This window comes from Oryzias latipes, chromosome 19 (assembly GCF_053564925.1).
Source record: "Oryzias latipes strain Hd-rR chromosome 19, Olatipes_Hd-rR_3.1".
Lineage (NCBI taxonomy): Eukaryota > Metazoa > Chordata > Actinopteri > Beloniformes > Adrianichthyidae > Oryzias > Oryzias latipes.
In genome coordinates, this window is record NC_136255.1 from 16,039,799 (window position 1) to 16,066,895 (window position 27,097).

At 37.8% G+C, this 27,097-nt stretch overlaps 1 protein-coding gene across 1 annotated transcript; it reads left to right on the forward strand.

The window, feature by feature from the left end:
- Positions 1-1,193: 1,193 nt before the first annotated feature.
- cpxm2 (carboxypeptidase X (M14 family), member 2) lies at positions 1,194-25,103 on the forward strand. The gene is made up of 13 exons (XM_004080563.5): positions 1,194-1,710; positions 5,244-5,353; positions 8,747-8,886; positions 13,901-13,985; positions 14,864-15,014; positions 15,358-15,446; positions 18,555-18,678; positions 18,786-18,982; positions 19,355-19,534; positions 21,413-21,710; positions 21,965-22,104; positions 22,439-22,538; positions 24,261-25,103. The coding sequence occupies exons 1-13, from the start codon at positions 1,428-1,430 to the stop codon at positions 24,515-24,517; spliced, it is 2,154 nt and encodes a 717-aa protein (XP_004080611.1). The 5' UTR covers positions 1,194-1,427; the 3' UTR covers positions 24,518-25,103.
- Positions 25,104-27,097: the final 1,994 nt, after the last annotated feature.

The following is a 27,097-nucleotide window of genomic DNA, read 5'->3' on the forward strand; positions in this document are numbered from 1 at the left end:
TGCTTGATAATGCTTTCCACACACAAATTGTGTGCAGCTCTTGAATATTTTGTTACTTTATGTTGTAAGTGAATGTTAAGCTTTTTACTGTGATGAATCCTGTCATGATCAACTGTAGAATACAATCTAATATTGTTATTTAGAGGCATCATGAGCCACACTGGGTCCATGTGTGTGAGGTCTTAAAGCTGCACAGCCAAAGCTGCTTTTAAGACATGCAGCTAAGAATGTCTTACAGTCTTTTGCAGACAGTGAAACAAGTAAAGATCCTGGCAGCGTGCTTCTTGTGCCTCCTTCGGTTTCTTCCTCCTCTTTAATGGGTGTAGTATAAATGAGAAGTGGGCGAGCAGTGCCTGCTTAACTGCAGAAGCACTGTGCCAGAAGAACACAAAGCTTCCAGCCCTGAGCTGTCCACCCACTTCAAATCCTGTTCCTGCGATGAGCCTCAGCCCCCCTCCCGCCTCAGTTCAGCTGCTCTTTCAGTCTCAGGTGTAAATCAGATTTCCATGCAGCCTTTTTTGGTTTGTCTGACGTGTCTGTGTGCATCACTTCTGTGTAACGAACCGGCGCCTTTAAATTGGGCAGGATCTCAGGCCTTCCTTTGTCTTGCCTCAAGCTGATAAGATGTCAAAAGCAGAGCTTAAAAAGTTATGCAACGGTTCACTGGAATCAAAACTATTTGCTATTAGGTCTCAAGCTGTTGGGTTTATGTTTCCTCAAATTTCTTACAAAACACTAGAGGTAAAACTTTCCTCAAAATATTTGCTGGGAATTTGGTGTTTTAGCCAAAATATTTTATTTAGTTCGTAAATTTGATCATAGTTAAAGGGCGCTGTCTATTTTAGAAAAGAGAAGAGAAAAAGCTTCATAAGTCAGAGACGGAGGAGATGAGCATATACACATTGCTCATTGTTGAAACATGTCCCAATACCTCACGAAGAGCTTTTTTGGACTGCAGCCTCAGTGAACTGTGCAGGAACACACTCCTGACTTTAGATATTACTTTCAGATAAAAGTGATCAACATGAATTATTGAGTTCCAAAAAGTACACCACGCCAAAGTGTTAAGAGATTAAAAAAGAAAAACAGAATTTTTTTGGGGAGAAAGATTTATATGTAGAGGCAGAAATGATCCAAAAGTTTGTGCCACCTGCCTGCCTTGCTCCGTCAGCTCCCGCTCTTGTTGTTTCTCCCTCCCCTCACAGTGTTGTGTTCCCAGACTGACGCATCCGTGGACCCTCTGGCTCTGCTGCTTTCGTCAGTGACTTGGAGTGCTCTGACAACTTTGTGAACTCTTTGTGTTGGAGTGAGAACGCAGAGGCAGGAGAGCAGTTGATGGGACGCAGTCTTTGCAGCAGCAGCAGAAGCAGGCTCCTCAGGAGACTGCATCGGGTCTTCCAGCTGGAGTTAATCCTCCTCTCCGGGCCATGACAAGGCAAAGCCCCAGCTTTCTGACCCCCCTGGCTCTACTTGTACTCCTTGTGGGTTTTGCGGACCTTCAGCTTGGCTCTGTTGGTGCAGATGAGGATTACAATGTGCAGGAGCTGCTGACAAGAAAAACATTCAATCAGGTTCACGAGTTGGAGAAGACTGCTTCTTCAAAGCCAGGTGAGCATGAACAAGAAAGACAAATTCCTGCAAAGATTTCCAAAGAAAGGACACCACAAAGCACCAAGAAGGCCAATAAAACCCCAACAGACACGAAATCAGGTAAAAGCATAAACATTTCTTTGGTAAATTCCACAAACTTTGTCAAATGTAAAGCTATGCAATATGTATATAGATAATCTCAATGTCATTTTTAAGATATGATTGGAGTTTTTAAAAACTCCTTTACAAAATGTTACAAATGTACCTTTTAAACCTAAAACTTACTCGAGTTCTTTTTTCTATCAGTGCAAAAAAAAAGTATACATTTGTGTTTTTCATAAACTCACAGAAACTACAGGTCAAGAACAAAAATGTGTGGAAAAACAAAACCTTTAGTGAAAAACATCTTAAAATGGCTTCACAGCTTCACCCATGTGCCCAAATTCATGTGTCTGTGTGGTCTGCAGATTAAAGCCCCATGGACTGCATAAATCATAGGGAGGCGCTGAAGCACATGAGAGGGAAGCAAGTGAACGTCCACGTGGTGGAGTGCAGCAAAAAATCTCCCTGGTCAATGTTTACTAAAGTTTTATTTAAGAAGTCAGTTTGCTACTAAAGCAAAACCTGAACCAATAAGAACAACCTGCTGAGCTGTTCCTGAATGATGAACTTTTGAGAAACTAGTGACACTTGTCAGAATTGAAAAAAACAAAAACTGGGGTTTGTGGTATTGAAAGGTCTACTTTCTGCCAAACCACAATTTTTCCAAACTTCATGTATTTTGTAATGTAGAATTGTATCCTTTTGCTTTCTCCTTAATAGCAGTTAACCACTAAAAGCTGAGGAAAGCATCAAGTTAAACCTCTAAAATAAAGATCTGACCACATCTCCAAGTTTACCTCTGGAAACAGTTAAGTAGATCCAGCTTGCCTGCATGTTTTTAAGTTGGGTTGTCCAGAATTTATGAAAGGATTTCCTCCATGCACATAAATATCTCTTATTTTGATGCATGAGGTCCTAAGATCACAGCCAATTAGGGCTCTTTGTGAGAATGGTTGGTACTCTGAAAGTGCTATGGTTTCTGTAAAAAAAAGGATGAATTTTCATGAAGATGAGCAGGTTTACACACTTTTTTTAAGGAAACAGATTCAAAAACAAGTTTTACTTTAGATCATCTGTTTAAGTTACGTAATAATAATTTGCTTACACAATATTATCACCATGATATGATTGTCTCAGTTCTATCTTTCAGTAAGAAAACAACGACCTGAAAAGTTCATATTATACAAGAATATGATGTTCCTGTTGTTCCTGATTAAATTATCCATGATCATGTCTGCAACCTTCAGGTTTCAATAAAAAAAGAGGCTCCATGCACTAGGAAGGCAGAACTCCTCTGTGACAGTTCGCGCTGTGACAGACTGATTCTCCTTCTGCAGGAGTCTGACAAAAATTCTCATCTCCTGTGTGGTTCTTCTCTTTATTAAGGGAAAAGTCATAACCCTGACATCATCCTTGCCTTTAACCATGTATTAGGAGGAGAACCGTTAAAACGTTCTAAAAGTGTCCTCTCATGATTGTTTAAGTTTAAAATTCTAAATCCTTAAGTTGAATTATTTTTTATTTCATGACATCATATTTATTCATCCCGTCAAATCACCATGTGTGCTGCACACCACAGTCTCTCAGAGTTTGGGTCGGTTCTGTTTTTGATGTTTTTATGGAGCACATCTGCAGCTCAGATCACTGTGGAGGATTCAACCTGTCCTCATAATAAAACCGGGAATAAAACTATCAGATGTGAAGAGGGTGGGTGCAGCATGGGGTCCTTTCCTGGCCTGGAACTCAGTCCGATAAAAAGCAGGATACAGGATGTTTGAAAGCTTGATATGAGCCTGAAGGCACTCATCTTTTACATCACATGTCAGGAGGAACGCTTCTCAAATAGGATGCAAATGTTGAAACTTTGTCCCTACAATAATTTTTAACTTTCCTTTAAGATTCATCAAAAATAAATCAAATAATTCAAATTTGATCCAAATAGTTGTTTTTATTGAGCTTTTAATCAAAAAGTCAGAAAGAACCAAAAAAAAAAAAACCTTGAATAACCAAAGCAGCCCCTCTAAAAAGGAAAGACAGGGGGCCTTGTTTACACATCATCCTTTATTTTTCCTGCTGCAACCTCATTAGGTGGCATATGAAATGATGGGAGAAAATCTTACACAAAGACTTGCTAAATGAACAACATCTCAGACGTCTGCAATCACTTAATTGCAGACATCTGTTTAGAGTCCAACTCCCTCCAGCCATGTTGGAGTTGTTTTGAAGCTACAGTGTCCTCAGCCATCATGGAACAAAGGACTGCAGAACACCTTCAAGCATTAGTTTGAGATGTCGCTTTTAGCGCTTTGGAATGTTTTTCTTTTGAAAACGTAAACCTCAATGAAAGATGAGCGACAGAAGAAAGTCAATTTTGTTGGTCTCTTTCCTGCCCTGGGGATTGTATTGTTGGAAAACATTATGGGCATATTTAGTGAACAGCAAGTAGCTTTTATTTTGAGAAATATTTTAAATCAGATAAATATATAAACTAATCCAAATTTTCCAAGAAAACCAGATCCTATAAATCTGTGTGTAATATAAATAATATTAACTCAGAAATAATCTTACTCAGACGCAAACCTGGAAGCTGTTGCACCTAAATGGTCTGCTGATGACATGTTCCTTTTTCTCAGCTAGTGATGCAGCGTAATGATGGACAGTAATTACATTTCCTGGTGTTGGGTCAAATTACAACAGGAAACCTTTTTGCTTATTTCTGTATTTTTAAAAAAAGCTCACAGTACACAGTTATAATTTCTTACCCATGGCAAACCTTTTTGGGATTCAAACATTTAATTTCTAAAACTTCTTCTCTACAGATTTAACTTCTTTTCTTTTTTCTTGGGAATTTAACACTGTATAAGACGTGAGTGTCAGAAGAGCACCTTATTTACACACTGTCTCAAACGCCATCCACACATTTTTAACACGGTGTAACTGTATTATAAAGACTTAATTATAAATATATTTTGCATTATTTTAATACAGTAAATAGTCATTTCAAAAATAACTATTATAAGAGTTAGTCTCACCATAAATTTTTTTAAATTAGCCAAATCTGTCATGCCAAAAGTGTTTTTGAGATTTCGTGGAATAAGCGGTAAAAGCTCTTCTACTGCCCCTAGTGGAATGATGATGAACTACAGGGTAGAAGACATTGACCAAGTTATATCAAATGGATTTTTAAGAAAGGTTTGGGTCATGCTAATGAGATAGGGGCCTCAGAAATGAACATTTCAAATATATGAATAGTTGTTAGTTATATTGGATTAATAAGAATAATAAAAAATTGAGTTGATCTAAACAGAAGTCCTCTATTTTTAACCTAAACTTTGGTTTATTTTGAAAAAAATAAATAATTTCCTGATGGAAACAACTTGTTTTTACCCATCTGAACATAAAAATGTGTGTTGCCATTTAGTAAAGCTATTAACATATGTACTTATCCTGATGCAAGATTTGTGTGATGGACAAAACAGTATCCTAATAAACTATAATTCACATCACATTAAACTATCATCACAGGGCAATTTGTCTTTATCCTTACCTAGAATGCCCTCCTATGGGATTGGAATCGCTGAAGATTGATGATTTCCAGCTTCATGCTTCGTCTACGAAGCGCTACGGCCTCGGTGCACACAGAGGTCGCCTCAACATTCAGGTGAGACAGGAATGCAAACTGCTGGCAGGTTTTCCGGATACGTAGAGGCACGCATCAAACCTTAGGCTATTGGAAGCTTCAATGTTCTAAAATGTCTACTTTCAAAATAATATCAGTGGGAAATCCACAGTTAATATGACTTCCAGCTCAATATTATGTCTTAGCAGCATGATATTGATGGAAACACACATCTTCTGTCACCAAGGTTAAATGAATGCAGACGGTGATAGATTACTGAATCAATTCAGGACCACCTTTCCAGACCAACGAGGAAGATCTGGAAGCCGGGGTATTTCCTGCTCTTTGAGGGAATTAGCCTGCACACAGCTCACTGCAAACCTTATCCTCACCGAACTGAGTTGCTCCAAATCCAACACAGTTAATGAAACCCACAGGCAAAACAAAGGCTTTTGCTTTCTGGGGTATAATGAACCTTTATTGTGTGTTGATGCAGAGGTTGTGGGAAAACAAGGAAGAATAAAGAATGAATAAAGAGGCAGAAAGGATCAGATCTGTGCCAAAGAAGTTTAACTTATTTTTTAAGTTTTGTGTGTGCCCCAAATCGAGTGATTCAAAAAAGAAATATGAGAAAATGAACACCCCCTTTGACTGAATATAGAACTGGACTGAGTGGCGTCTTCCCCTCACGTTCCAAGAAGCCAAAATCCTATAGACTTCTGGTACCTTTTTCAAATAACATTCGAAACGTTTGATTGATTGTGTGTTAGTGGTAGTTGTGCGGATTTCCAAGAAGCTCACTCCTGACTGGCGTTTGTCATAAAAATATGATTCAGAATGATTCAGACCAATCACTACTTACTGACATCATCTGACTGCAAATGGTGACATCTGTACCGCAACACTGGGGACTGAATTGACTTCTAATAAGTAGAGCCAGAAGTAAATCATTTGCCATGGGTGACGTCACACTCAGTGCAGTACTCATACACAATCAATGCACACAACCAAAGGGTATTGAGTATTTTACCAATGCAAATATCTGACAGAGTTTAGAATGTATTTATTTTATTTGAGAAACAAAAAAAAACTTTTTATAAAAATTATCATGGGAAAATTGTCACATTAATGTAATAAGTTGTATTGCAAGTAAGAGGAAGAATTTAGCTGTGAGACAATTTGTAATGAGCCTTCTGAAAAAGCTTTTCCATAACTATGATTTGGGATTCTGAAGCAGTAGCCACCACTACGTTTAAAATGGAGAAGATTGGAATCATCATAAGACTTTTGCCTTTTGCTAACATTCATGTTGGGTGTAGATCCAGAGTTTTTCTCACAGGGTTGAACTAATATAAAAGGAGGATAGATCAATCACAAAAGCTTTCTTGATTTGGTAGCATCATGAAGAGGGTCATGGGTGATTTCCCAAAACAAATGTTGGAAACTAAACAAAAATGAATTCTTGCTTGATTTTAGCATGTACAGGCTAAAAAAGCAAGATAAACAAAGTCTACTTGAAGGAAAAAAATCCTGACTGATGCACAAAAGTTAAAATGTGAACTCAGATGTCTGAAGAAATCCAAACATGGTCGCGCATGAATGCTTTCCAGCTCCTTTCAGCTAAAATATCTCTGGCCTAAAGTGAATTTTCCAAACTAAAGAAGTGCCAGCCTCATCAGATAATTCCTAGGAAAAACTGAGTCTCCATTACTAGAAAATTCTCCAAAACCCTGGCTTTACTTTGTCAGTGATAATGATATTCATTGATTGATTAGTGGGGAAAAAACCGTAACCCTTTAACGCTGCAAAACTTTCCGTTTTCGCGCTATATGTAGGTGAAAGCTGTTTTTCCGGGAAAAAAAGCATTCACATCTACAGAAAATCCTTGACTGTGAAAGCCAGATTTGTGTGTGAGTGAGTGCACACAGACAGTCCCACGGTCTGCATCTGGATATCAATCAGCAGTAAAAGAAGTCACAAAGCCAAAACCTCTGGCTTGTTTGATTTGTCGTTCAGTTTTTGGGATAGACTGACGGCTGACATAAAAGCAGAACACTTAACAGGCTCATCTTGAGTAAAACAGTTTGCAAACTGTGCCGATCAATGTTCAGCCAGGGAAAATGCATTAACCAGAGTCTCAACAATTTGTGAGGTTGACAACTGTCAATAAAAGTTGTCTTTGATGATGTCAGGGAAGATCTTTCTATTCTTACTTTTTTTTCCCAAGCTTTCTGTGCTCAACTGTGTAAAATATACAATGTACTTCCAAAGATTTCCATCTGTTTTGATAAGGAGCTGGAATTATTCACAAAGTGCAGTGCATCATTATAATATTTGAGCTTGGATGAATCAGATAAGCAACGTGTGGCCTGTCAGCGTCCCGCTCTGAGCCAGCAGCATCAGCTGGTGCAGTTCATGCTTTAAAGAAAAGCATCGTAATCCTTTTCCTGTTGTTGGACAGAGCCAGTGTCAAAAATGTTCTTCAAGTGGTTCCAACAGTGAGGAAGCGTTGTTAGTTGGAAAGACTGGTGGATTGTCTTATGGATGGAGCCTGTTTGAAACGTGTGCTTTGGATTTATGTCTGTTCCTCATGTAGTCATTTTTCTTGCTTGTTTGTTCTTGATCATGGCTTATTTCAAGAAAATTTTTCCAAAAACTTTATGTCTACATATGCAGTTTAATGTTGTTGAGAAATGCAATGCTTTTATCCAGCTGCTTCAAGGTTAAGAGGTTTGAAGTCCCACTCTGATCCTTCCCAGTGGTCTTTTAATTACAATTATGCTGTTTTCAGCCCAAATCAAAAAACCCATATCAAGTTCTAGGACATAGTTTTTGCAGAGTAGCAGGAGTTCATTAGAAATTTGCCTCTGAGTTGTGGGCAGAACTATTAGCACGGAGTACCCGTCCCCTTCCTATCATCCATTTGTTTAGATGCTCTTTCACTAGCTTACAGCCCTTCACAACCCCAACTTAACATTACTGGTGCAGCAAAAATGGCAAGCAATATTGGAGCTATCCAGCTGTACAGTTTTGAGCCAGATTCCAGTTCGGACGTGGAAAACAAAGACACACATGGATCTAGTTGTCTACAAGTGGATGCATCAGAATGGAGCAGAGCAGGGAGCTTGTGGCATGCTGTAGTAGCTTCTATGTCACACTTACACGTTTTTCAAACACCATTTTTTTCCATCTGCTCCAGTCACAACGATTTTAATAAAGAAATATTCAAAAATTGAATTTTGCGCTAAATTCCTTAATATATGTCTTAATATATGCCACAACAAATGCTAAAAACACCCAAAATAGATTCTTATTGGAGCGGGTCTTAAAATTTCCAATAACTCCCTCTGGGTTTGCCTTTTTTTTCCCCGTATTTTCTGCTAAAAAGAGGTTGTGTGCTCAATTCATGATCTTTTTGGCTGTTTTTGTCGGCAGGCTGGCCTTTATGAAGATGATCTTTATGATGGTGCCTGGTGTGCGGGGAGAGATGACCCTCTTCAGTGGTTTGAGGTGGATGCCAGGAGGCTGACCAAGTTTACTGGGGTCATCACACAAGGGAGGAACTCTCTTTGGTCGTGAGTATGCAGCCAGCAGGCATGCATGCATAGAGAGTAAATGTTAAATGAGATTTTCCGCCTTTTTGCCTCTTCTATCTGGTTTGTTATATATTTAATTTGTGGACAAATACATTAATAAAATAATCCCTTCATGCCCTTTTTTACACATTTTGTTCTAGAGATTAATTGAATGCAATACGCGTCTATGCCATTCCTTTAGGACTAAAAATTTGTTCTAAAACTGGAGTAGTTCATGTTAATAAAAAAAAATCATAGTTAATAAAGAAGTTGCAAATTCTAATATTATTAATACAATCCAAACACTGGACACTGCTTGAAATCTGAGTGCAGATATATGTCAGAATAATAGAAATATCAAAACATTTGAAAACACACAGATGAGAACAACATTTTCAAAAAGTTAACTTTTTTTCTATTAAAATGTAGAAAATTAGACTGCAAAATAAATACAGAGAGGTTTTACAATTTCCCAGATTTTGATTTGATTTGCTGAAATATCTTACACCTAAATAAAATGCAAATGCACAACAGGTTGTCCCTTTCATATTTTCTAATAGGCAACTTCATCAATAAATTAATGTAGAGTAGAATTTAAAGTTTTGAGATTTTTGTTGAAAGAAAAAAAAGGCATAGGTGGATTGTTTTGTTTTTATACATTGTTTGTCTAATAACTAATATCTATTATAAGTATGGTACGCTTTGCAAACTCATGACACAGTCTTATATTCCCACCATGTTTCAGCAATAGTTTGAACTCAAAGCTCCCTTGTATGTTTCAGAACTTTCACTTATGCTTATGCTTTACAATATTTTAACAAGGCTACTTATGTAGTTTTACACAAGCTGCTCTAGTGTGCCTCCAAGTGGTGTTCTAAGTTCACACATCATGCTTGAAACTGTACATGTTAAAAAAAGGGCAGATATCATTCCAGGTCAACAGATTTCCGCTCTATTCTGATGCCTTTAAAAAAAAACAACTGGGTGGATTCATGGATTGAAAACCCCACATTTATTCATTCATTGATGTAATTAAAGCTATGATGATTAACATGGAAAAAAAGGTTAGTTTTGCTTGATTGAGACCAAAGTTTTTTTAATCTATTTTCTACTAAATGTATCCATTTTGAGATTTACAGAAAACTTTTTGGTTTTAAAGAAGATTAATCTCTTTTTGTCAAGTAAAGAGACAAATCAATAAAAGGTTTACTGTGTTATGGACTATAGCAGCTTTTGTCTCAGTAACTTATTTTCAAGATAAAATGTGTCATCTTGTACTGTGAGTCATTTTTAATATCTAACTTTAATGTGTTTGAATAGCAGCGGTTTAAAGCATATTTCTATTTTTGAGTGTTGTGCCAGTGACATTGATCCAGACAGGGAGTTGTGGTTCCTGCAATAAAAGAGCTGAATTTAAATTCCAAGTCTAATTTTTTTCTGCATCACTTTGAAGTGTCTCACCATAGGATTACTTTGATTTTTCCATGGAGGTATCAAGATGAGATTTAGGTTTAAAAACTCCTGCATATAGACAAAGAATAAATAAATAAAATCATAGTGTTTAGACATGTTCAAGCTGTGACAGGTTTGAACAAACAAACAGTTTTTTTGTCAGATGTATCTCTGCCATTCCTAAATTATATCATGAAAATGTCTTTTTAATAGCACTTTAAATCAGAAGCACTTGAATAATGATTAATGGAGGTCATAAAGCCGTTAACTTTTGCTTCGCATTTTATTAACCATCCATTAGGTGAATCAATTGAAAGGCCAGGGTATGCCAAATTCATTTGTGAGAGTCCATTTTTTTACCGACGAACATCGAGGCTCTTAAATAATACAAATAATATAATATAATACAAAAAGGCTATAGTGAAATTTGTCAGGAATTAATCAATCAAATGCAATACTTAGCTGCTACATTTGTGATGGTAAACTGTCTAACAGAGAAACAGAGTCATTTCAATTATATAGTAGTTTAATAAATAAAAAAATGTAATCTTAACAAAAAGTGAAAAACTCGTAAAATAAAATGAATACAAATAAATTTGGTTGTGGGAATCATTTGCTCACTAAATGCTGCAGATGTCTACATTTTCCTCAACCATCTTTGCAGCTGGATCGGCAATGATATTCAACAATTTCTGGCCTTTATGCTTTTTAATTTGCCCACTCCTGGGTTGTAAGCTGCAATACAGTTTGAGAGAAAGGAAAGGTTCTTTAATAGGCTGTATTTATGATTTGCCTTCAAGGCCAGCACTATGTAAAAGTTGCAGAAGACAACAAGGCTTGAGACAAGATTTCTCTGCAATTAGCTCTGCAGGGCATGCAAACTGTCTGCAGTGCCAGCTCCCGGGCTCCTGTCTGCAACATCGCTTTAATTAGTAGAACTGGGAATTCGAACCAGGCTGGACTAGCACCGCTCTGACATCTTTATCCAGAAGCAAACCAGTCACTGCCACGCTATGTTTTAACTTCTGGTTCTAAGGCGCCTGATGGCATGTTGGGTTAGTAAGCCATTAGTGAATTCTTAAATCATAGATGATGCTTCCTTTCCTAATCGCTGATTTTTCTCACCTCCCTGTGTTATAAATAAAGTTTCTTCCACTTTTTTCTTTGATTTCTCCGTCACTTTGGAGAACTTCTTGTTTACGCCATAGAAATATAGAACTGAACAATCTCCAACTGATAATCTTAGAAGTACTCAAAGACTTCTGACGGGCAAAAAGGAAGTGGTCGTATGAAATTTTCCAAAATAATGGGCGGGACATATTTCGTAAGATTCAGTTATTTTCAATAAAAATGTAATGGTCACCAAGCTGTAAATATGTTTAATTTTGCTGTACCTTTTAACACGGTAGTAAATAAAATTGTTTTCTTCAAGTTTCTGCCTCTAGTGGTCAATTTGAGGAACTGCTAAATTTGATTTTGCACTCCCTAACTTGCTCAAATAAGGGAACAGAATTTCACAGTCTGAGATTTTTTTTCACTTGTTTTTTAATGTGTTACAGATTAAAAGTAAAAATATATCAGTGTTGTTCGGTAGTCTACTGTTCTTTGTTAAAGTTGTTGAAAGTCGTCCGATTGTGTGTGTGTTTAGTAAAATCCAAAAACATACCAAAACATGTCCCATTTCACAATCAAGGCAAATCAAATGTGCAAAACCTTTCAAAATAATGGGTGTAAACACCATAACAATAAGAAATTCATCCAAAACGAATAAAAAACTGGTGTACAAGTAAAATCCCTCAATCAAAATTGCATAATCACTACAGGTTTAACCTAAGTGAGGAAAAAAAATGTCTCGTGTGACTTTTCAGATAGTGACAAGCTATTACATTCTTTGGATTACAAGCAAGTGTTGTTTTTAATAAGCAAGATTTTATTGTTGTGGTTAGTTTATGCCTCATCTTTGATCAAATGTACTTATTGGCCACTTTATTGGATACACCTTGCTAGTATTGGGATGAACCCCCTTTTGCCTTCAGAACTGCCTTAATCCTTGATGGCAGAGATTCAACAAGGTACTAGAAACATTCCTCAGAGAGTTTGGTCCATATTGACATGACAGCATGTCAATGCTATCACGATATGATAGCATTGAACCTGTTATGGTGCCTCTGGCAGTCTCTCCTCCCCCTCCCTTCTCTGCTCTACTGATTGGAACCAGCTGTGGACACTCACCTCATCTTCTACCAGCCTTCTTAAGGACATCCAGCCCCAGCATTCATCGCCAGTTCGTTCTGTCATGATTTGTATGATGTGGCAGACCCAGATGCTGGAACCCAGTACAAAACTCAGGCAAAGTAGATAGTTAACAGATTTATTTTTCCAGAGTCGAAAGGTAATGGCGTAGTAAGAGTTCATGGGTAGAATAATGGTAAACGGAGTAAACAGTCTTGCCGATGTTTCAATGGCGTCGGAGCTGGACACGAAGCGTGGCGAAAGGATTTCGTGACTGTCGTGATTCTTGGCCGGAGTGGTGGTGTGGCTGGAGAGAGCGAGGCTGGAACATGGTGTGGATGGAGTAAGCGTGGCTGGAGTAATTCAGATGGCAGCTCATGGAGAGGAGAATTTCCAGGTGGACACTCGGGGTGAAGAACTTGAGGAGGAGTGACAAGGCGAGGTAAGTTTCAAGGTAACTATTAAACCAGACTTAACTTGGTGACCAGACTTCAGCACCATTAGGAGCAACGAACTGGTGATGAATTCTGGGGCTGGATCTCCTTAAGAAGGCTGGTAGAAGATGAGGTGAGTGTCCACAGCTGGTTCCAATCAGTAGAGCAGAGAAGGGAGGGGGAGGAGAGACTGCTAGAGGCACCATGACAGAACCAGTCTGGCCATTCTTCTCTGAGCTCTGGTATCAACAAGCTATCCTGCCCACAGAACTGCTGCTCAGTGGATATGTTCTCTTTTTTTCTGACCCTTCTCTGTAAACCCTAGATATGGTTGTGGGTGAAAATCCCACTAGATCAGCAGTTTCTGAAATATTCAGACCAGCCCATCTGGCACCAACAACCATGCCACGTTCAAATTTACTTGAGTCCCCTTTCTTCCTCAATCTAATACTCGGTTTGAGCTGCAGCAGATCGTCTTGTTGCTGCCATGTTATTGGCTGATTGGAAATTTGTGTTAGCAGTCAGTTGGACATGTGTACCGTATAAAATGGGCATTGAGTGAGGACAATTTTATTATAAATGTATTAATAAATGAGTTCACAAAGCCTAGTTGAACAAGGAAAATTATATTTCTTACGTTTCAAACTCTTAAATGATTTCTGACTTCCTTTTACATACCATTCAGACTATACTATAGCTTTTAGAGAAAAAGAGTCTTATAACATATTTTACTTTTCATTAAGAGTAAACAATGTCAGGAAAAAAAAGAAATTATTTTCATTTCCTGATTTTTCCAAATAAAATAAACGACTGTTCTTTGTGTTTCATTGCATTAAATTTAGCCAGATGCTTTTCGTTGATTGACCTTGTGTTTTTTTTTTTTTATATATTAACAGGAGCGACTGGGTTACCTCATACAAAGTTATGATCAGCAACGATAGTCATACCTGGATGACGCTCAAAAATGGCTCAGATGACTTGGTGAGTGAAAACCATGACACTAATAACTCTGACATCCACAGCAAACCGCACTCACTATCACTCAATTAAATTGAACCGTGATCACTTTGTTTTTCTGCAGAGAGTCGTGTGTTTTCGTCTCCACTTATCTGAAACTTAGCAAAAAAAGTAATATCTGCTTAAGTGTTATTACTGAGGGACATTTAGAAGCCTGCTTATCCTCTGGCTTAATGAGCTGTGAGGCGGTAAATGCAAAAGATGCCGGAGCAGATGGGAACTCATCCTGGCTCACTGTCAGAGCCGTGTCGTTTTCGGATTTCTACATGAGCACTTGATCTAATTAAACGAACAGAAGCCAAATCCAGCAGAGCGGAACAATCACAGATATTTTTGGTCTATAGTCTGATTACGAATAAACTACTAATTTTACTGATTTTCTTTTTTTTTTCTTCTTTCAAATTTGAGTCATAATTCCGGCTCCCTATCTCAGATCACATCTGATTTAATGAAGGTTTCACAAACTGCGCACTCCTTTGGCCGGTGACTTCATCTGTGTGGGAGATTAAACCCCGGCAGCAATTTAAATTCTGCTACCAGTCCCCCTCTCACCCACTCACTCACCCTTTTAGGCAAATGTCAAACTATTCTACTGGTCAATCGAAAGGTTTGGAGGATGATTCTAACACTGGGTGTTGAAATTTACAATGACTTTCAGAGGAAATGATAGCTTAAAAACACTGTTCAGGTGTATGGACACCTCTTTCCACTTTTTCTTTTATTTTTTTACTCCATGCAACATTTAATATCACAAGTATAACTTTTTCTTCATGGAATATGAGTCTTAAATGAACTTTGTTCTGTAAATTTGTTCATTTTCTTTTCTGTGTTTGCCTCAGTAGATATTCAGGAGCAACAGAGAAAAAGAGATTCCCGTTCTAAATATCTTCCCAACACCAGTTGTTGCTCGATACATCAGAGTCAACCCTCAATCCTGGTTTTCCAGCGGCAGCATCTGCATGAGAGTGGAGATCCTAGGCTGCCCTATGCCAGGTGATGCATGCTTCTCATCCTGACGTCATGTGCACACACCATCACTCTTTGGTTCAGCACTGAAAGTTACAAAAGTCTGAAAAGCTCTGAATTGAAAATACAAAATATGTAATAAGTAGTCCAGCAAAGATAAGTTATTGGTTTTGTGCTAAAAACCTCATAAAACAAATATCCTAAAAAATACAGTGACATCCTCAAAAGTAAGATGATGCCTTTAAATGTTTTAAAATCTCAACTCATCATGTTGAACTTTTTCTTTTGCCCAGATCTTTCAAAATGCCACAAACTATTTAATTTTTTGAGTATCTGTGAATATTGACAACTGTTGCAAATCTGATTACAGATCCAAACAATTATTACCACAGACGCAACGAAGTCATAACAAGTGATGACTTGGACTTCAGGCATCACACCTACAAAGAAATGAGGCAGGTGGGTCATCTTATTCTGGGATGCTTATCGCCACTTTTTTCTGCAGAGTACAGATGAAATAAGTAATGTTATGATTACCATAAGCTAATGTCAGTCAATGTGTGTCCTTAACAAAAAGGAGGCATATGGCAGAACAAATGAAACATGTGCACATAGCAGCATAAAGATCCATTGAGGTTTTTCAGGGTTTTATCATTATTTATTCATATACTTGTCATGAGCAGAAGGTTTGTGTGGTGGACAGCTGTGTTTGTGGACAGCTGTGTTTGTCAGTGTCCAACATGCACCTGAGCAGCAGTGATGTACAGGAGAGGCTTTGGAATGTTTCTGTGAGCTAATATTCTCCCTCTGTTGAGCTGCCAAGCCCCCTCCCAGGTTAGACCTTCTCCAGGTAATCTCTAATTTTTATGAAATCCCACTCCGATAATCTTTTGATCTATTATAAAACCGTTCCCAGTGGTCTTTCAATTGTGATAATGCCTTTTTTTTGCCAAAATTTAAATGAAAAACTGTCTTTTATAGATCATAGTTTCTGCAGAGTGACAGAAGTTCAATAAAAATTCACCTCCAGGTTGTGAGCAAGACTGGATGGCATGCAGTAAGCGAACAGCCATTTCCTGTCATCAGTCTGTTTACACTCTCTCCTGCTAGTTTAGCTCTTCACAACCCCAACCTAACATTAGCAGTGCAACAAAAATGGCGAGCAATATGGGAGCTATCCAGCCGTATGTCACTGTTCTGTCACTGCTACAAGCTTTTTTCAACAGCATTTTTTCATTTGCCCCTAATTCATAATGCTTCGATTAAAGATATACTCAGAAATGCAATTTTAAGCTTAATTTTTGAAATATTTGTCCTCCATCAGAAAAATGCCACAAGGACACGCTACAAACAGTTGTCATTGGACTTTGTCTTTTAAAACAGTTGCTTTTGCCTTATAAAACTTTTTTTCTGGCAGGGGTTAAATGTGTCTCATTCAGGGTGTCCAGCTTCAATTGACCTTCTCGAAGGAAAGGAATTTAAATAAATCTAAAGCTCTTCTTTTTTTTTTTTTAAAACCATGACATGTTAGATTTCCTTGGCTTAGCCCATGGTGGCATCTCAAGAAAAAAGAATCCAACCCTATGGGGTAACACCTTAAAAACAAGTTGTTCTTTCTACAGCCAAATTATTGCTGTTTTGGGGAATTGATGTCACAAAAGCTGACGCAGCCAAAAGAACTTTAGAAGAAAGAACGTTTCCCACTTTCTTTGACTGATAAGCTGCATTAACTATACATAACGACAGTCATTGTGCTTCTTCTTCCTTTGACTCCTCAGGCAAAGCAGATTTAAATATTATCTCTTTCTTTTCAGATTGATGTTTCTTAGGGGATAATAAATATGTCAGTTATGCACTGAAAATGTATGGATCTAAGAGAATCAGATTTTTCTCTTGGCTAACACGTTTTTCTGCTAGAGGAGATCCAAAGGTACATCCATGCCAAATTTGGTGCTTGTACCACAAAATCCACAGTTTGTCTGAAATATCAACCTAACTGGCTCAGCTAATATACTTGCAGAAGTATAAGAATTCTTAGAGAAAACGTTGTGCAGTGACTCCGTAATTGTGTAGCCACTGCACTGCTATACTAAGGGAACCACATGCTTTATTAAACAGAGTACAAATTTCACCACAGTCTATAATTCTTTAACCCATCCACAACACCTGACATTTGTTCGGAGATTTACTCGATTAGTTAAGTCAAGAGTAAACCTAGACTTAATTAAAACTCCATCACACCTGACAGGCTAATGACTTCAGTAACAGATGCACACATGGCTGCTTTCACTCAACAACTGCTCTTGGAGATTTTTGAATGTTACTGGGATTATATTTGAAAATAAAATACTAAATCTGTCTTAAATTAAGCAAAAGTCTCAACGGCTTCGATATAAATTTTAAAGTTTTTGTTATTTCCAGCAAATATGTCTTCCATGCACTACATAAGAACTTAAACTTCTCTAAATTTGATTTTTGTGAGCCGAATTTTTGTTTTAAAACCCTTTATGATCTATTAAAACTAAAATATTTACAAATGATTTGACTTTGGATTAGATTTATAAGCAAAGTCCTCAGCTTACATGCATGGATAGCAGCATATTCAACTGAATAACAATTGTATTAGTTTTCCTGGTGTCACGGGAGCGGATCAGGGAGTACCCAGGTGCAGAGAAGGAGAGGAGGCAGGAGGTTGCAGGGGAACGGGGGCTTTGATAAACAAAACTAAAGACACAAAACCAAAACCACTGCATACGGCAGGCTAGAAACTTGAAACACTAAACACTCGAAAGACTCGAAACAGGGAGAGCAGACTTACATACTATGGACCAGCACAGGAGGAAGGGAATGACAAGACTTGAATACATACAGACAAACGAGACACAGGTGGAAACACTCAGGAAGGATGGGGACCAAAGTAAAACTCAAAACTACAACAAACCAGGAAACACTACAAAATAAAACAGGAAGTTAAACTCAAAACATCACAGAACAAAAAGGAAACAAGGCACAAGGGCAAAGAAACAGAAACCGTAACACATGGTAGTTAAACCGCATGGTAAAAAAGTTACATTAAATCAGAAAAAAATGATAAAATGTTACTGTATTAACTTTCAAATTAAAAGATATGGTCTTAAGACTGACTTCATAGACCCGCCAAATTCATCTTTTAAAGCTATTTTAAAAACATCCCCAGCGGTTTTAATTATGTTAAAGGTTTTTTTAGCCCAAATTTAAAAAACTGTTGTTTTGTAGGACATGGTTTCTCCAGAACGGCATTAGTTAATTAGAAATTTTCCTGTGAGTTATGGGTGGGACTGCAATTTTGCAGAAATGCATTATTATTCTGAATTTTCTTTATATATGTCCTCCATTATCAAAAAAATGCCACAAAAACATTTTTAAAACACCAGAAACACCGTTTTCAGAGTGAGAAACTTTGTTCCTCTGGTTAAAAAATACCTTTTAGTTTTTCCAATACCTTATCAGAACTTCAATGAAAAATAACTAATACAGTTTGTTAGCTTGCACTTTTTCTTCCTAATGCCTTTTATTTATTGTCCGCAGCTCATGAAGGTGGTTAATGAAATGTGCCCCAACATCACGCGCATTTACAACATAGGAAAGTCTCAGGGGGGGCTTAAACTGTATGCCTTTGAGATCTCAGACAACCCAGGAGAACATGAAGTGGGTGAGTGGAGGTCTTTTATGATGATTCCACCACCATAGTTCATCGCAGCTGCAAATCTGACCTCTTTTTTTCTCCTTCCTCTTCCTTGATGGGATGCTGTTGTCCAGGTGAGCCAGAGTTTCGTTACACAGCTGGTTCCCATGGTAACGAGGTGCTGGGACGGGAGCTGCTTCTCCTTCTGATGCAATTCATGTGTCTTGAGTATCTGTCCGGCAACCAGCGAATACGTCACCTGGTGGAAGAGACCAGAATCCATCTATTGCCGTCTGTCAACCCCGATGGCTATGAGAAAGCCTTTGAAGTGGTAGGTCTGTAAGACAGCCATTAGTGACCTCACATCAGCAGCTAGTCTGTGGTGAAAACAGCTCCATATCTGCCTAATTGGCACGTCTGCTGTGAAATTGCACTTTGTGCAGATGCAGGCTAGAAAATTAGTTTGAATGATCCACACGGACACAGAACATAAACTATAAATGCACACATGGGCTGCTGTTATTTTATGTCATTTTACATGCTTTGTGGCTTAAACTAGACTAACTAAACTCCTGAAATAAAACCAATTTTGCACCAGTGAACCACAACCAACAGTAATCGATGCACAAGACAAGGCTTTGATCCCTCACAGTTAACTTCACACTTTCACATCCAGGAATTTCCTACAACTTTTTCCTGACAGGGTTCAGAGCTCAGTGGCTGGTCTCTGGGTCGATGGAGCAACAATGGAATTGACATTCACCACAACTTCCCTGATCTCAGCTCTGTTCTGTGGGAAGCAGAGGCCAAGAAACTGATTCCTCGCAAAATGTTCAACCACCATGTCCCCATTCCAGAATGGTACCAGTCACAGAACGCCTCAGTGAGTCTATCTTTTGGTTTCTTACTTTATCATTTTGTGTTCCTGCCTGTAAAGTGATTCTTTAGGAAGAAAATCATCAACTAAGGCTTTTTTACGAGATCTGAGACTAAACAGGCAACATTTTTTACTAATTTGACTTTTAATAATTAACTTTCCAAATATATTACTAGTTGATGAGTAAAAACAACGTAAAGGTAATTTTTTCAGTTAAATTAAAAATAATTCTAAAAGCATAATTGTAAACTTTATACAGACGAAATTTTTTTTTTGTTCAAGCAAATATGTACAGAAATATAAATCAGGAAAAAATCATTTCAATAGAAATTATAAGATTGTAAAATTAATACTGTAGTCAAATATTTACATTAGGCATCGGCTAAATCACATGTGTCAAACTCAAGGCCCGGGGCCAAATGTGGCCCTCCATGTCATTTGATGTGGCCCGCGAGAGCATAAAAGTTTTTAATTTCTTAGAATAACAAATTAAATTTGGTGTGTATTTATTCATATCTAGGGGGAATTGGACTTGAAAGATCGGACTGGGCGACTATACATTAGAACTCAAACTGTCCATATAACCTAACCTGATAGAATCAAATTTAAAAGGATTTATGCTAAAGTAACAAGCAAACATATGTTTTCTATGCAACTGTAACTGCCACTTTAAAAGTTATAATAAATACATAAATAATGAGTTATTCAACATTAAGGAGTAGTTACATTTATTTTTCATTACATTTAGTTACATGTACAAGTTATATCTGGCCCTTTAAGGACAACCACTTTGTTGATGTGGCCCTCGGTGAAAATGAGTTTGACACCCCTGGACTAAATGGAACAATTACCAAAAACTGATGTTGTTTTGACAACTGATAATATTGTTTACCTCATTATTTTTATGTTTATTTGGAGGAGCGAGGCTCAGCTTTTGTCAGCTTATTGTGGTGGCTTTATTATTGTTGTTTTTTAGATTGTTTCGCTTTAAACTTAACTTTAAACCACTTTGACCTGCTAAAAACATATATACACATATAAAATTACATACACGACTTTTTTAGGCCTTAAACGCTGTCCTTGTTACTCAATACCTTTTTTTTCCCCCCATATCCATATCAGTTTATCCATTAGATTCTTTATACTTTGGTATCTAGTCTGGACACACATGCTTTGTGGATTTGTGTTGCTACTAAAACGCATGTAGAAATACTATTAATAATATTTTTTTCAAAGTTTACTTATGCCTATTTTCCCGTATCTCTGCATTTTATATGGTATGTTTCTATTGCAATTGTTCTTTTGCATGATAATTCATTTTGTTCTCATCACGCACCTCCTTCAGAGGAGCCAACGCACAGCGAAGACCGTCAGCCGCATGAAAAGGGTAACGCAGTCACGAGGGCTCACAGCCTATTTTGGGAGAAGCGGATTTGTTTGCTCTCTGTGACGAAAAAGGCTGTGAGCTCAAATATACCCCGCAATCTAAAAAAAGCTCATCCTCACGAGTGTTTTGACGTTGCTGAAACCCATGGGTGAGTCACACCAAGCACCCAGAATAGCAGCCGCAGCTGTAATACTGGGATTCCCATCTGTGCTCAAAAAGCTGTGAAACGTATCCCTGCTTGCCCCATAGATCGGTTCAACTACTACTTAGAGATAAGAGGACTGGTTTCATTACACCAGACACAACAGCAGGGGGAATTCTTGTTCATGCATGCAAACACAAGACACCGGTAAAATGGATTCACACTTCAAAATAAAAAATATTCGTTGCCGTCTGTGTCTGTTTGCTTTGCAGTAAGGGAGTTTATTTAACCGTCATAGAGCTGAGGTGATCGCATTAATTGCATTATCCATGCCTCTTGTGTACCCCTGCTGTAGGTTGCCTTGGAGACGCGAGCTTTGATGGCATGGATGGAGAAAATGCCCTTTGTGTTGGGTAGTAACCTCCAGGGAGGCGAGCTGGTGGTGACCTTCCCGTATGACAGAACTCGCTCCCCGGGGGTGACCAGGGAACAGACCCCCACCCCCGATGACCACATCTTCCGCTGGCTGGCCTTCTCCTATGCGTCCACCCACCGCCTGATGACTGATGCTAGCCGAAGGGTCTGTCACACAGAAGACTTCGCCAAGGAGGATGGCACCATCAACGGAGCATCATGGCACACTGCAGCTGGCAGTTAGTGTCCAAACCTGCCAGGGGGTTTTGAAAGGGATCCAGTTTTATGTGGGATTTCCCTGCCAGGCAATAAACTGGTTTTTAGCACTGAAATAATTTTTTCAACCTAAAGCATCATTTTTAAGACAAAAATTCTTGAAAGAAAAGAGCCCAAACTTCAAAACTATGTATTATCACTGCAGTTGTGTCAAGTTCTGGGGAAGTTTTTATTTATGAGTTGATGTTTGCCAACAGATTTTTTTTTCTCCTGGCAGGTATGAATGATTTTAGCTACTTGCACACCAACTGCTTTGAGCTGTCGATGTTTGTGGGTTGTGACAAATTCCCTCATGAGAATGAGCTGCCGGAGGAGTGGGAGAACAACCGAGAGTCTCTTCTGGTTTTCATGGAGCAGGTATAGAGGCAAAGGATTCCCTGCAATAACACATATGCAAGACAGAAAATACAAAAGAGTGATGCAGCAGTAAATGACAAACAAAACTTTTTTTTTTTCTTATACGTTAAGTTTTTGAAATTTTTTATGGAAATGACAAAAAAAATCATAGTAAAAAAATATAAATGATAAGAAAACCTTGATTTTTACAAAATACAGATTTATTCAGACTCTGTCTCTATTAGCATTAAAAACAATTAAGCTTGTTATGCATGTTTTGTAGGAGATGGATTTTATAAACTATCTTTGGCTGTGAAAAGAAGCAAAGTTTTGACAGTTTTTGTTCTGTGTAAAGGTGCACCGTGGGATCAAAGGTGTTGTGAGGGACCTGCAAGGTCGTGGACTAGCCAATGCCATCATATCTGTGGAAGGCATCAACCATGATGTTCGCACAGGTAAAATGTTAAATTACCATTAAAGGCTTGATTAATCCACATTTAAATCCTGCTCAAATTGGGTGGCCTTTATTTAGTAAAATGCTCCTATGTTTCCTTTTACCCAAAGTGTATCTGATTCAGAACAGAGGGCACTTCTTTATTCACTTACCTGCATAGAAGTATATTGTAGTGAATTCTGACTCTACTAGTCAACATTTTTGGGTTTCCAAAAAAGTAAAAAATGTCACAACCGGCTCATATTTGTAAAACAATTTTTGAACAGTATTTAGTGCACTACAGGATGCACCGAATAATAAGGCGCACCATCAACGAATGGTCTATTTTTGAACTTATGTCATGGAAGGCAGACGAACTAACAGGTGCATTAAGCAAGACAAAAGAGTCGGAGACAAGTCTGTCAGACTATATTAACTGTGTTCATGGTGGCTGTAGAATTTGTTTTCTAAATGCTACACGCCAGCAAGGTTAGAAGTGCTAGTCACATACAGTGAGACAAATAAGTGATTGAAAAACCCAGTGATTTAGCCAGTTCTCACACTTAGTGTGAGACGTATTCTAAAAAATCTGGAAATTATATTATTTTTTAAAATATTTTTTTTGTATGCAACTGCTGCAAATGAGCATTTAAACACCTGTCTATCAGCTGGAATTTTGACCCTCAAAGACCGCATTTAAATAGTCCACCTCCACTCCACTTATTATCCTGTTTGAGGTTGTTCGCTGTATAAAGACACCTGTCCACCTCATACAATCAGTAAGACTCTCACTACTAACATGGCTAAAACCAAAGTTGTCCAAAGACACCAGAAACAAAATTGAAGACTTTCACAAGGCTGGAAAGGTTGTGGCCTAGCCAGTCTCCAACCTCAACCCAATATAAAATCTTTAGAGGGGTCTCAATAATCTGTTTCTCAGCAACAGTTCAGAAACCTGACTGATCTAAGATCTGTGTGAAGGAGTGGGCTGCCAAAATCCCTCCTGCAGTGTGTAGAAACCTGGTGAAAAACTACAGGAAATGTACGACCTGTGTAATCTCAAACAAAGCCTATTGTTCCAAATATTAACATTCATTTTCTCAGGTGTTCAAATACTTATTTGCAGCATACAAATAAAATACCTAAAAAATCATGCAATATGATTTCCAGATTTTTTTTAGATGTCTCTCACAATGAGATGAAAATGTCAGAACCCTCCATGATTTCTAAGTGGAAGAGCTTGCAAAATCACAGGGTGTTCAAACACTCATATGCCTCACTGTAAGCATTTTCACAATACCTGTAAGTCCCAACCTTGTTTGCACCAAAATACAGACCGATACAGATAAAACAAACTTTACTGTGGCTAGATTCCGACCTTAACGGTAAAAAAAATAAAAAAATAAAAACAGTTCGAAATTGTTACACGTTAGCCACGTTAGCGCATTTAAAATAACACCCAAACTTGACTGATGTTTTACAAATGCGCCATGAACCTCTCAAAAATTCCTTTGACATCAGTAAGCACAACTAGAATAAATCAATTTATAAGGCACTCCAGATTACAAGGCGTACTGTCATTTTTTGAAAAAGGTTAAGACATTTAAGAGCGCCTTATAGTGCAGAAAATATGATGTTTGAATGTAAAAAAAGTAAAGACATTAGATTAGAAGTGCTCATTGACCAATTGAAACCTATGACACAGAAGTGCATGTTGTTTACTTGCTTTTGCATTTCTCTCCAGCTGCAGATGGTGACTACTGGCGCTTGTTAAACCCTGGAGAGTACAAAGTAACAGCCAGAGCCCATGGCTACGCTTCTGCCAGTAAGAAGTGCGAGGTTGGCTATGAGATAGGCGCCACCCGGTGTGACTTCAAAATAGGCCGGCCCAACTTGTCACGAATCAGAGAAATTATGGAAAAATTTAACAAGCAGCCCATCAAATCGCAGGTGAGGCAACTTCAAACACACAGGTCTGGAGAGAGACTTTTAGGAACATAATGGTTGTATGAGGGAGAAGAATTCAATGCAAATATCTGCGCTGATCTGATCAGTCTGGGGTTTAGGACATGCCTGGGTTTGGAACTGGCTAAGAATCTGTTTGGGGGTTTTCTCTGAGAAAATACTGTTGGACCCTGGAAACCTGGATAATTTCCAACCATTACTGGAATTTAGGTTCTGTTTGGTTTTCTCTTTAGATGTTTGCTGAATTGTAGTAAAATATTTCAAAAAAACATTTAAACATTTTATAACATCAGACCAAAAATGTTTTTCTACATACAGTACATGTCACATTTTCCGTTTGAAATTGAACAATGACATTTTATTGCACTTGCAAAATACTACAAAAGACTATATTGTTTTCAAACATTTTTGGTCCATTTTAGCTGATATATCTATTTTCTAAATAAACACAATTATTGCTGTACTTCTTTTCATATTGGTTAAAATGATAACAAACCTGCATTGGGCAATTCTATACACAGCCATGTGCAAAGAACTCCCAAAACTCTTTGACAATAATAAAACACTACAATGTTTGTTTTAGTTTTATGACTGATTAAAGTTTTCCAGAACTTGTACTTTATTTCTTGTTTTTTTTTTTTTTTAACACGACGGGTAAAACTGGGCTTGTACCAATAATTTTGTGTCACTTGCTGGAACACTTTAGCAGCTGTGTTCAGTTTATGAAGAGATCTTGGAGCAGAAGAAGAGGAAAAGCTGAGATTGTTAACAAAAACACAACAAAAAACCCCACATGTGTCTGGGCTTAGAGAGCTTTATTCTTCTTTTTTTCTTTTTTTTTTTTCTTTTAACTGGAAAAGCTTGAGCACTTGGAGTTAAAAAGCTCTTGAAAGATAAAAGGGACAGGTTTAGAAATTCAAATTGCAAACATTTGTACCATCTATATTCTAATCTTAGATTTTTTTTCAAGATTTAGGTGTTTTGAAAGCTAGAACATGTGTTGGGACTTGTTTTAGAACTTAACGTTCATTAACATTAAAACAAATTAGTAATAAAGAAATAAAACCACATTTTAAGCATCAACAGAGACCATTGCACTTGAAAACAAAATCTGAATCAAAAGTTAAAAGACATAAGGAAGTGGACGTTTCCTTTTCGAAATTGCTATAAAACAATAACATGAATGGGAATAGAAACTTTTGAGTGTTCGGTAAAAAAACAGTGTGAGAGAGTAAGAGGGAGCAGTGAAAAGTCAAGTTTAATTATTGAACATTTGGTATGTGGAAAAAGCTAGAAAACAACTCTTTTGTTCAAATCTAAAGTCCTGACACAGAAAATGGGACCCATTGGCTCCTGCTTGAGACTCTGAAGGTAAAATTTGGGGTTTAAACTATTAAAATGGTTACCAATTGCAGCTGTGAGGCAGTTCATCACTCTCCCTGGGAATAAGTCAAACGCTGGAAACAAATTTCAGAAGATTCATTTGTGAGTGACAATTTTGCAACTGTCACTTTAACTTTTGGCAAAAGCAAAAGATATCAGGATCTCAGATATCAAGATATCAGATGTCAAAGGTTGTAAGCTTTGTAAGTTGGTCAGGGGTCTGACTGATCCCAAAAAAACATATCAAAGTGTATTTCAATTCTTTAGTTTACATCCATTCATCCACTTTCTGTACTCATTTATTCACATTTGGGATCATTGGGTCTCTGGAGCCTACCCAGCTGCACCCTGGAGGGTTTGCCCGTCCATCACAGGCCAGATTCTGTTGCAACTTTGGAAATAGAGACTTCACAAAGAAGGTTTACCACAACTTTTGCAAAGCCTTTTTTCCCCCAAACAGATATGAGAACTTTTGGATGCCTTTAACAGATAATTCAGATTACACTTCCCTGTTTGAGTTTGACTCTTCAGATGGTGTTCAACAGCTACTTTTGTGTTCTTTTGTGTTCTGACATTTAGTTTTTCAGCCTCCTTTGGAAGTAGAACTGACATTTTACTTTGAGTAACATTTGTTACTGCAGTGTCATCTGCAGGTTGAACTCAAGAGTTTTCAATAGAAGATGTTCAGTCTCCTCTGTTTTTAGCTTTCTTTGTCTTTGACAGGACAACTAACTTTACATGGAAGGGATCCGAATTTTTTGTTTCCAGCTGCTTCTCCAAATCTAATCTATGCCAAATGTTTGGCATACGTTTTTTGACATGTCCAACATGAAATTCAGAATGTATTTTCTTGTTTGAGATAGCCTTTTCATAAAGAGTTTCTTTTTACCTTCTCAAAGCCGGACAGACTTCTGCAGGCTTTGGGTTTGAGTTTCTCAACAGGAACTAAAGTCAATTTGTTCGCCTGCCTGCCTTCCTGGAAGCGAACCTGACATTTCTCTCAAAAAAACATCTGTAGGAGAGAAGTTAACAGCAGGAACAAGAGAGGTATTTCCAGTAGAGACGTTGGATACTTTAGATTTCTTTGTGAGTTACTCAATTTGCTCAGGAACTGAAGATTGCTTGTTAGGATAACTGTGAAATGTGACTGAAGAGACGCAGCTTCAATTTCCTTCACACAGATTGCACAAGTGCGATCAGCAATCTCAAGTGTTTCCTAAATTCCCCCAACTC